Genomic DNA, 11,425 nt, shown 5'->3' with positions numbered 1-11,425 from the left:
GGCCCGCTGGGACCTAATGCTCTGCGCGAATGACTGCCTAAAATCCGTTTGTGCTGACAGCCTGTGTGTGTGTGTCTCTCTCTCCCCGCAGACCCCCTGCGCGTGACCCTCTCCCCTAAGAACCTGAAGACGGGGATCAGCAGCACGGTGATCCTGTCCTGCGCGGTGCAGGGCTCTCCCCAGTTCACCGTGTCCTGGTTCCGCAACACGGAGCCCGTGTCCCCCGACCAGCACTTCTCCATCCAGGGGTCCCACAACGAGACCCTGTTCATCAGCGCCGCGCAGAAACCCCACTCAGGGGCCTACCAGTGCTTCGCCACGCGCAAGGGCCAAACCGCGCAGGACTTCTCCATCATCCTGCTGGAGGGTGAGCAGGGGCCACAGCCAGGGCAGGGCCCTTTATATGGAAGGGCCCTTTATTAGGGAGGGGAGTGGGGGGGGGGGGGGGCGGACTCTATAGGGAAAGGGCGGATTAGGATCCTCTACAGGGGAAGGGCCCTTTATAAATGTATGGAAGGGCCCTTTATTAGGGAGGGGAGCGGGGGGGGGGGGCTCTATAGGGAAAGGGCGGATTAGGATCCTCTACAGGGGAAGGGCCCTTTATAAATGTGTGGAAGGGCCCTTTATAAGGGAGGGGAGGGAACTCTATTGGGGGGGGGGGGGGGGGGGTTTGTAAGGGAGGGGAAGGGCCTTTGATAAAGCGTGTAAGAGGGCTTTTTGCCAAAGGTGAAAGGGGTCATGTCCTTTCAGAGGGAAAGGAGCTGTTAGGGCCTTTTAAAGTGGCCTTTTTAAAGAGGGAGAGAGAAAGAGTGAAGGGAAAATGGCCTATGTATGAGGGGGGTTGGGTAAGAAATTGAGGAGAGAAAGAGGTGGTGGGATAGAAAGAGAGAGAGAGAGAGAGAGAGGAATGGCAATGGGGACTGTGTGCTGAGAAGAACCACAGCAGCCTGTACTGTACACGGGCCACAGCAGGAGAGAGTGAGAGTGAGAGTACACTGTGTATTTATGCAGTACAGACAGATCCAACATGGCCGCGTTACATTCGGGTAACAATTGTTGTTAGTTGTTAACTAACTACCTCCTGAGAAGGTAGTCTGTATTGCTTTGTTAATGTATTTGCACATCATTAATTAATGTGAACAACTACATTAGTTCATGCCAATTCATTATGACCCACCTTTCTCTGCCTAATGTCACATGCAGGACTCAACCAAGTACAAGGAGAGTCCCTGTCAAAAGTGTATGTCCTGTAGTTGTTAACTACCTACCTAGTTAACCTACAACTACATTAGTCAATGCTGAAGGTCATGTGACCTTATTGTAAAGCGTTATTGTGTACGTTGTGCGGGACGTCCTGTCTAACGCCCCCCCCCCCCCCCCCTCCCTCTCTCCCATCCCCAGACGGGACGCCCCGCATCGTGTCCTCCTTCAGCGAGCGCGTGGTGGCCCCCGGGGAGCCCTTCTCGCTGATGTGCGCGGCGAAAGGGGCCCCCCCCCCCACCATCACCTGGACGCTGGACGACGAGGCGGTGGCGCGCGACCCCACGCACCGGGCCAGCCAGTACACGCTGTCGGACGGGAGCACCGTGTCCCACGTCAACGTCAGCAGCCCGCAGATCCGCGACGGAGGGGTGTACCGCTGCGCAGCCCGAAACTCGGCCGGCAGCGCAGAGTACCAAGCGCGCATAAACGTAAGAGGTGCCTGTCTACTTTTCAATATCGCCGTAGGGACCTCCCCCCCAACCCTCCCTCCCTCCCTCCCTGTCCTTCCACCCGCTCCCCGAACCTGTGTGTGTGTGTGGTGGGGTGGGGTGGGGTGGGGGTATCTGTTTCCTGTTCGCTTGTCTGTGTGTGTCGTTTGTGTCGCCTTCCTCTGTTGACTTTCCCTCTCCCTCCCCGTTTTCTTTTCTCCTGTTCGTCTATTCCATCTTCCCTCTGTCCGTGTTTATCTCTCTCTCTCCCTCTCTCTCTCTGTCTCTCTCCCTCTCTCCCTCTCTCTGTCTCTCTCTCACCCTCTCTCCCTTTCTCTGTCTCTCTCTCTCCCTCCCTCTCCCTCTCTCTCTCTCTCTCTGTCTCTCTCCCCATCTCTCTCTCTCTCTCTCTCTGTCTCTCTCTCCCCATCTCTCTCTATCTCTCTCTCTCCCTCTCCCTCTCTCTCTCTCTCTCGCTCTGTCTCTCTCCCCATCTCTCTCTCTCTCTCTCTCTCGCCCTCTCTCTCTCTCTGTCTCTCTGACCTCTCTCGCCCCCTCGTCCACGTGTCTGGTCGTTGTTCCCATCCTCCATATGTTTGTCTGTCACCACCTCTCTCTGGATGCTCTCACCTCTCTGCCTGCTGCTCATGCGGGCAGCGCCGGCACAATGATCCGACACGGAGTCAGCACCCCACCCCGCTCACCTGGGCCACGGTCAGGAACAGCATTTAACGGCATTGACATTACGGTTAATTATCTGACACTTTTATCAAAAGCAACTGGGGCTGCGTGATATGCGATAATAATAAAGTGTTTTATCGCAATTATATCAATTTAAATAAATACTGTTCATCACAGTTCAAGCAGTCTTTTGCGTGTGCATATCTTGATGAAGATAAATATACAATATATTGTACAGCCCTAAAAGTAACTCACAGTCAATTAGACCAAGCTGGGGACAATCCTCCCTTGGAGCAATGCTGGATTAAGGGCCTTGTTCAAGGGCCCAACGGCTGTGCGGATCTTATCGTGGCTACTTTGGGACTTGAACCACCAACCTTCTGGGTCCCTGTCATGTACATTAACCACTAGACTACAGTATGCCATGAACATGCCATAACATGAACCAACAATGAACATTGATATAAAACCTAAAACAACATGAACTAACAACTGAACATTGATATACCTGTAAAACCCAAATAACATGAACCAAAAACTGAACATCGATTATAAAAACCCAAAATAACACAAATCTACAACTGAACATTGATATGAATCCCAAAATAATACAAACCAACACCAGTGAACATAGGTTCTAAATAACGCAAGCTCTCTCTCAGCTAACAGTGCCTCATTTAGGTGACAGATGGAACTGCCTGTTCTTTAGTCGTACGTAAATTGCTTGGGTCTTATTATTTCATCTGTGAAAGGCATGTCCAACACCCAGCCCTGAATCTATAACATTCCAACTAAAGCGGCTGACGTCTTCACTGTTGATTTATATCATACATAAAGGATTACTTCAGCAATGCTATGCCTATGTGTGGTGGTGGCAGTAAAACATCTGAATATTTCAGCTTGAATTTGAGCTGGAAAGGGAGGAAGTGAAGGAGAGTTGAAGAGGCGGGGAAAGAGAGAGATTGAGGGAGAGAGAAGGCGAGGAACAGACCGAAAAACAACATTGTAATTATTTCTTTACATTTTATACAAATATACATAATGTCTATAAAACATCCCCTTAATTGTTTATTTTTGTAAACAGAGAGGTAGAGAGAAAGGGGAAGAGGACAGAGAGGAGAGAGGTAGAGTGAGAGATGGAGAGAGAGATAGAGAGAGAAATGGAGAGGAGAGGTAGAGTGAGAGATGGAGAGAAAGAGATGGTTAGGGGGAAGTGGATGGAGAGAGGAGAGGTAGAGTGAGAGAGGATCAGGGGGAAGTGGATGGAGAGGAGAGGTAGAGTAAGAGTTGGAGAGAGAGACAGAGAGAGATGGAGAGGAGAGGAGAGGAGAGGTAGAGTGAGAGATAGAGAGAGAAATAGAGAGAGATGGAGAGGAGAGGAGAGGTAGAGTGAGAGATGGAGAGAGAGATAGAGAGAGATGGAGAGGAGAGGTAGAGTGAGAGATGGAGAGAGAGATAGGGAGAGATGGAGAGGAGAGGAGAGGTAGAGTGAGAGATGGAGAGGAGAGTGAGAGAGAGAGATGGAGAGATGGAGAGAGATAGAGAGAGATGGAGAGGAGAGGAGAGGTAGAGTGAGAGATGGAGAGAGAGATAGAGAGAGATGGAGAGATAGAGAGAGATGGAGAGGAGAGGAGAGATAGAGAGAGATGGAGAGGAGAGGTAGAGTGAGAGATGGAGAGGAGAGGTAGAGTGAGAGATGGAGAGGAGATGAGAGGAGAGGTAGAGTGAGAGGTGGAGAGACAGAGACGGTTAAGGGAGTGAGGGAGAGGAGTGTGGTCAGAGGGAGAGACGGTGTGTCAGAGGGAGAGATGTTGTGGTCCAGTGGCAGCTGCAGTGAGATGGCTGTCCCTGTGATGAGCTGGGGGACAGGGGAGACACTAAGAGGCCATGACAGCACGCCGGTATCACTGACCCGCTCCCAGCCACGCACGTCTACACTTTCCTGCTCTCTCCTCCCCCTTTCTCACTCTCTATCTCCCCTTCCCTCTCTTTCTTAAACCCTTTCCTCTCCCTCTCTCTCTCTCACTCCCCTCCCCAGTCTTTCTTTCTCCCCCCCTCTCTCTCTCTGGATGGTTCCTGGTTGTGACATGGCCAGAGTTTCAGGGTAATCTGTGAATGGACACAGAGCTGAGAGTTTAGACTCAGGGAGTGAGCAGACGCAGTTACTCCTTTTGACTGGTCCACACACACTGACTGATCCACTTACTGTGTGCGTGTGTTTGTGTTTGATTATGAGTGAGCGTGCATGTATGTTTTTGTGTGTGTGTGTGTGTGTGTGTGTATGTTTGTGTGTGTGTGTGTGTGTGTGTGTGTGTTTGTGTGTGTGTCTGTGTTTGATTATGAGTGAGCGTGCATGTGTGTTTTTGTGTGTGTGTGTGTGTGTGTATCTTTGTGTGTGTGTCTGTGTTTGATTATGAGTGAGCATGCATGTATGCTTTTTTGTGTGTGTGTGTGTGTGTGTGTGTGTATGTTTGTGTGTGTGTGTGTGTGTGTGTGTGTGTATGTTTGTGTGTGTGTCTGTGTTTGATTATGAGTGAGCGTGCGTGTATGTTTGTGTGTGTGTTTGGGTATGTGTGTGTGTGTGCGTGTGTGTGTGTTTGTATGAGTTACTGTATGTGTGTGTGCGTGTTTGTATGAGTTACTGTGTGTGTGTGTGTGTGTATGTATATGTTCATGTGTGTGTGTGTGTGTGTGCGTGTGTGTGTGTGTGTGTTTGTATGAGTTACTGTGTGTGTGTGTGTGTGTGTGTGTTTGTATGAGTTACTGTGTGTGTGTGTGTGTTTGTATGAGTTACTGTATGTGTGTGCGTGTGTGTGTGTTTGTATGAGTTACTGTATGTGTGTGCGTGTGTGTGTGTTTGTATGAGTTACTGTGTGTGTGTGTGTGTGTGTGTGTTTGTATGAGTTACTGTGTGTGTGTGTGTGTTTGTATGAGTTACTGTATGTGTGTGCGTGTGTGTGTGTTTGTATGAGTTACTGTATGTGTGTGCGTGTGTGTGTGTTTGTATGAGTTACTGTGTGTGTGTGTGTGTGTGTGTGTTTGTATGAGTTACTGTGTGTGTGTGTGTTTGTATGAGTTACTGTATGTGTGTGCGTGTGTGTGTGTTTGTATGAGTTACTGTGTGTGTGTGTGTGTGTTTGTATGAGTTACTGTGTGTGTGTGTGTGTGTGTGTGTGTTTGTATGAGTTACTGTGTGTGTTAGTATGACTTTGATTCCAAACGTGTGGGACAGGGAGCACTTTTTTTGAAGATACGCCTCCTCCAGGTTTTCTTTCACCAAATTTCCCCACGGGGATTAATAAAGTGCTATCGATCTTTTTCTGCTAGCGAGCTCACAAATGCTGGCTAACATTAACTGGTAAGACAGTGGTACAGCAAAAAAATAAAAAATAAATAAATATTGAATTCAAACATTTTAGTCTAATCTTTTTCAGGAATAAGGCTGCACTTTTTCCTTCACCTTGCAGCGAGCTGGCAATTCTCTGTCTGTCACCACTTCTCACAAGCGACTAAACAGTCTGCTGTCACCTGGGCAGGAGACTGAGGGTGTGCTGGGTTCCTGTTCACACACCGGGAGGAGAGGCACTTCTCCCCCTGATCCTAGTGCTCATTCTCCCATAGCCTCCGCACTCTGGCTCCTGAAAGAGGGCTGGGGACGTGACTCGTGTGTGTCTCTGCTGGGCATTATACCTGTTTGTGACTGTGTGTGTGTGTGTGTGTGTGTGTGAGAGAGAGAGAGAGAGAGAGAGAGAGAGAGAGAGAGGGAGAGACAGAGACAGAGAGACAGATAGAGGAGAGATAGGAGAGAGAGAGAGAGACAGAGAGAGAGAGAGAGAGAGAGGGAGAGACAGAGAGACAGATAGAGGAGAGATAGGAGAGAGAGAGAGAGAGAGAGGGAGAGACAGAGAGACAGATAGAGGAGAGATAGGAGAGAGAGAGAGAGGGATAGACAGAGAGACAGATAGAGGAGAGATAGGAGAGAGAGAGAGACAGAGAGAGAGGTTTTTTTTGTTTATGTTTGTGTGTATGTAATTTTGGTTGTTTATGTATGTGTATGTTTGTGTTTGTGTGTGTGTGTGTGTGTGAGTGTGTGTGTGTGTGTGTGTGCGCGCGCGCTGCACTATGCTGCAGCTCTTGTTAATAATACATCAGCGTCTGACTTGTCAGAGCTGTGACTACAAAGCCCTACACACTCCGAGCTACAGGAGACAGAGGGAGAGAGGGAGGCAGCCAGCCTTCAACGCACACCCACACACACCCCCACACATACCCACACACTCCCACACACACACACCCACCCGCGCGCACTCGCACACTCCCACACATACATTATCTTCCTCTCTTCAGCGGCCAAACTCACTTTAACTCTTGTTGTTCTGTCTGTATTCAGAGAAGCTCACCGCACAGCCTCCTCCTCCCCCTGCGATTGGTCCGTTGCCGTCTCTGGCTCGTTTGACGTGTGTGTCACCGCCATCACCTCCTCAATGTCACCCACCCCGTCCTCTCCGTGTCTGTCGTTGTGTCCTCCCTTTGGGTGCAAGAACAGAATCCTTGTGGTGGATTACCTACCTTTGACACCAAGGGGCAACAAGCTTATTTGAAGATTAGTGCAGATCCAGAGTCTGCTGAAAAAGACCTGACGTAATCGATCGCCGTCCACGTTGATGTCGAGGACAGGGCATCAGCACCACGGACAGGGAACCAGATCCGCGCGGTCAGGTTCAGCACCACGGACAGAGAACCAGAGCCGCACGGTCGGGTTTAGCACCGCAGACAGAGAACCAGTGCTGTCCATTCCCACTCAGCACCAGGGACGGTTCCTTCTGAACTGTAGACGGAAGAGGTCGTAGGATGATGCATTTCTATCCACCTGCGCTGACGATCCGCCCCGAGGATTCTGTTCTTGCCAGTCCTCTAAATGAGAAATCTTGATGTTAATGTGATGTCATTGATATAAACTGTGACATGGTATAAACTGTGACTATGACTCATAGGTTAAACACGTACGACGCAGAACACATATCAAAAGCATTGTGACTTAACGAGACCACAGATATGGGGCTGGACCATTAAGATAAACTCAGTGTGCGTGTAAGACTGAGTTAGCGCTTGCTATTGAAATTGAGTGTGCCCCAGTGGCTCATTAGCCTGTATTATGTGTTGAGATGCTATTGCTCCTTCTGGTGCCAGCGGCTGCAGTCAGGCTTAGGCACGGAAGGTTAGCACGCACATTTAGGCTAGTCTCAAACGTACGCTAAATGCTCTCACACATACAGGCTCTCTGACACGAAGCACACACATAAAACGGAATTGCTTTAAGTTGTGGCCGCACTTACTTGTGAGTGCGCATAGTATATAAAATGGAGGAATAGTGTACTCTGACACATAGAGACACACACACACCGTCACAGTCTAAACACATGTAGACAGGAGAGAGGGCATTCTAACCCCCTCTCTCCCCCTCCCTCCTCCCCTTATCCCTCCTTTTCCCTCCTGCGCTCCTCCTCTCTTTCTCTTCCTCTACCCTTTCCTCTCCCCCATTCTTCCACTCTTTCTTGGATCTTCTCTTTTTCCTTCTGGCATACCCTCTCTTCTTCCCCTCTCTTTCTGGCCTCCTTTTCCTCCTTCTTCTCCTCCTCTTCCTCCCTTCCTCTCTTCCTCTCCTCCCCTCTTCTTCCTCCTCTTCTCCCCCTCCTCCTCTTCCTCCTCCTCTTCCTCCCTTCCTCTCTTCCTCTCCTCCCCTCTTCTTCCTCCTCTTCTCCCCCTCCTTCTCCCCCTCCTCCTCTTCCTCCTCCTCTTCCTCTCTTCCTCCTTTCCTCTCCTCCCCTCTTCCTCTCCTCCTCCTCCTCCGCCCCCTCCTCCACCCCAGGGTCCCCCAGTATCCGGGCGATGCGGAACATCACGGCGGTGGCCGGGCGGAACACCTACATCACGTGCCGCGTGATTGGCTACCCGTACTACTCCATAAAGTGGTACAAGGACGCGCTGCTGCTGCCGGATAACCACCGGCAGGTGGTGTACGAGAACGGCACTCTGAAGCTGAGCGACGTGCAGAAGGGCATGGACGAGGGCGCCTACGTCTGCAGCGTGCTCATCCTGCCCCAGCTCTCCATCAGCCAGAGCGTCTACGTCACCGTCAAAGGTCAGGGCTCGGGGGTCACGGGGTCAGGGGTCGCGGGTGAGCCGAGAGAGAGAGAGGTCCAACCTAGAGGCCAAACCTCAGCGCTGGTTTTACAATGGGGAATGTGTCTCACCATGAGCTGTCCATCTGTACTTTCTGGGTTCCTATTGGGTTCACATGGGCCTAGATCGTCAGGTACGAAATGGAGGGTTTATCTGGGCGATATATAGCGTTAACGCTGTGAAAAAAGCGATTTATCTCACAGTTTCTCACCTTGCGCACATGCGCAGGGTCTTGAAATTGAATCCTTTCTCTGGCTTTTCTCAGAGAGGAGCAGTAGGCCGACGTAACTGCGTGTGCAAGCGGGACTTCCCGGCTTCTCGTACGGCTAGGCGCTAGCGGAGTGGCAGCTGATATTTGAGACGGCCCTCCTTCTCCTTTAAAATCTCTGCCGCAGCGGAGCCTGTGGTTCGGCTCTCTCCCCTCTCCAGGCTGGCTGCACGGCCACCTGCTCGCGCTGGACGCCTCCGCCAGCCTCTCAGGGCTTTTAGCGGTTGGCTCACGCCGCTGACTTTTGTCTGTTTCTTGGAAATGTTGTGGAGCTCCAATTCAGAAACATCTATTTATTCCTTTCTCTGGGAAAAGAGAAAATAACAAACCTTAAATGTGGAGAGATCCTCCAAGTGGACGCGTTGTGCTTTATTGGGCACTCGTGGCGCTGGCCTGTGATTGGCTGAGGGGCTGGATTTGATTGGCCGTACGGAGGGATGAGGAAGAAAGGGCCCTCTAATGGGCTCTGATTACAGGGATTAATGGCCTGAAGATTTCCTCTACTCCCAATTACAGAGCCTGTGTTTTATTCTGTGTGTGTGTGTGTGTGTGTGCGCATGTGTGTGTTGTGTGTGTGTGTGTGTGTGTGTGTGTGTGCGTATGCGTGTGCGTGTATGTGTGTGTGTGTGTGTGCGCGTGTGTGTGTGCGCGTGTGTGTGTGCGCGTGTGTGTGTGTGCGTGTGTGTGTGTGTGCTCACCCATGCAAGTGTGTGTGTGCATGTGTGTGTTGTGTGTGTGTGTGCTTGTGCATGTGTGTGAGTGTGTGTGTATGTTGTGCATGCGTGTGAGTGTGTGCTTGTGCATGCATGTGAGTGTGCGTGTGTGTGTGTGTGCATTTTGTGCGTGTGTGTGTGTGCATGCGTGCGAGTGTGTGGATTTGTCAGTGTTTGGGGACAGTGTGAGTAGTGTGGTGTGGTCCTTGTCTTGTCATGTCGTTGATTTAATTAGATGAATTCTAACGAGCCCCAGATTAAATCCCCCAGATGTCTCAGCTGTAGCCCCCCCCCCCCCCCACACACACACACACATGCACGCACACACCAACTCTGCTGCCATGGAAACAGCATTATTCTCTCTGCCAATTGGGTTCTAATTAGAGCAGCTATTATGGGCTGGAGAGGAGAGGGTGGGGTGGGGGCGGGGCTCCAGGGGCAGACTGTGGGGCCCGGAAGGTTCCACGCAAGTGCCCACCGCTGTGACCTTAACCGAGCAGCGGAATGGAGGTGTTAACATGCACCATTTACTCCTCTTCTCCCTCTCTCTCCAACTCCCCCTTTTATTTCTCTTACATTCTCTCCTTCTCTACATCTGTGGGTCTCCAACTGCCCCTCTCCCTTCTGACATCTCTCTTTCTCTTTCCCTCTGTCTGAAGTTTTCATTTCAAATAGCTTAATTGGCATGAAAAGAAATGAACCACTGTTGCCAAAGCCACATATTATATCCACTGTAATACACAATAAATAACAGAGAATCTACAATAACACATTCTTGAAAAAAGTAAAATAAACAAATAAATAAAAAATAAATGATAATAATAAAAAATGAGTGAAAAATATAACTAATATAAACTCTTAATAAACCTTTTTCTTTCTTTTTTTTTTATCTGAGCTCATGTGTGCAGATGAGTTCTAGTACCCCCAGCCATGCATCATCATATATCTTGCTTCGTCATTGGATGCTGGTTTTAATGTAGTTCTCTCTCTCTCTCTCTCTCTCTCTCTCTCCCCGCAGTGCCCCCCCTGATCCAGCCCTTCGACTTCCCCCCCACCTCCATCGGGAAGCTCATGTACATCGCGTGCGTGGTGTCGTCCGGCGACATGCCCATCCGCATCACCTGGCGCAAGGACGGGCAGGAGATCGTGCCGGGGTCGGCCGGGGTCAACATCGAGACCAAGGAGTTCATGAGCTCGCTGCAGATCTCCAAGGTGTCGCTCGAGCACAACGGCAACTACACCTGCATCGCCAGCAACGACGCGGCCACCGTCAGCTCCGAGAGGCAGCTCATCGTCACCGGTGAGGGGGCAGAGAACGCTCACTGCAAAACCGCGGGGCTTAACCCCAGTGCTATGCCTTTTTGTCTCATAGTGAGACTTACAGTCAGTCCAAATGTAAGACTGAAATACTTGAGTGTTATGAACTTATTTTTATTACTTATAACTTATTCTTTCGTTTTTGCAATGTGTGTTTACCTGTACTGTCGAGAGACTAGAGGGAGAGAGAAGGAAGGACAGAGAAAATGAGGGAGGGAGAGCTCAGAGAGCTGAAAGAGAGAGAGAGAGAGAGAGAGAGAGAGAGGGAGACAGGAGCGGCTATAGCTGCTGGAGGAAGAAGGGATGGATGAGAATGAGGGAGGAAAACGGAAATAAGATTGGGAGAGTGTCAGAGAAATAAAGGAGAAACATGGAGGACAGGGATGGAGTGATGGAGTGATGGAGTGAGGGAGAAGGGAGTCAGGAGACAGAGGAGTGCAGAAGTGTAGGGAGTAAAGACAGAAGGTAATACAGTAATATTGTGATGGAGCGTAGTGACCTTTTCAGCGCTGGATGAAAAACAGCTGCTATGACGCAACTGTAGCATTCTCACGCCGGCATGGCCGGTTTCT

At 50.3% G+C, this 11,425-nt stretch overlaps 1 protein-coding gene across 1 annotated transcript in view; it reads left to right on the top strand.

Moving 5' to 3' along the window:
• dscaml1 (Down syndrome cell adhesion molecule like 1) overlaps positions 1 to 11,425 on the top strand; it is an 85,978-nt gene that overhangs the window by 31,337 nt on the left and 43,216 nt on the right. Inside the window, exons 6-9 of the mRNA XM_061216341.1 lie at positions 92 to 367; positions 1,402 to 1,698; positions 8,242 to 8,514; positions 10,555 to 10,836. Coding sequence (XP_061072325.1) covers positions 92 to 367; positions 1,402 to 1,698; positions 8,242 to 8,514; positions 10,555 to 10,836 — 1,128 coding nt within the window. The remainder of the gene's footprint in view (positions 1 to 91; positions 368 to 1,401; positions 1,699 to 8,241; positions 8,515 to 10,554; positions 10,837 to 11,425) is intronic.

The sequence above is a fragment of the Conger conger genome, chromosome 13 (genome assembly GCF_963514075.1).
Source record: "Conger conger chromosome 13, fConCon1.1, whole genome shotgun sequence".
Classification (NCBI taxonomy): domain Eukaryota; kingdom Metazoa; phylum Chordata; class Actinopteri; order Anguilliformes; family Congridae; genus Conger; species Conger conger.
The sequence above is the reverse complement of the archived record's forward strand: the minus strand, read 5'-3'. Positions and strand labels throughout refer to the sequence as shown.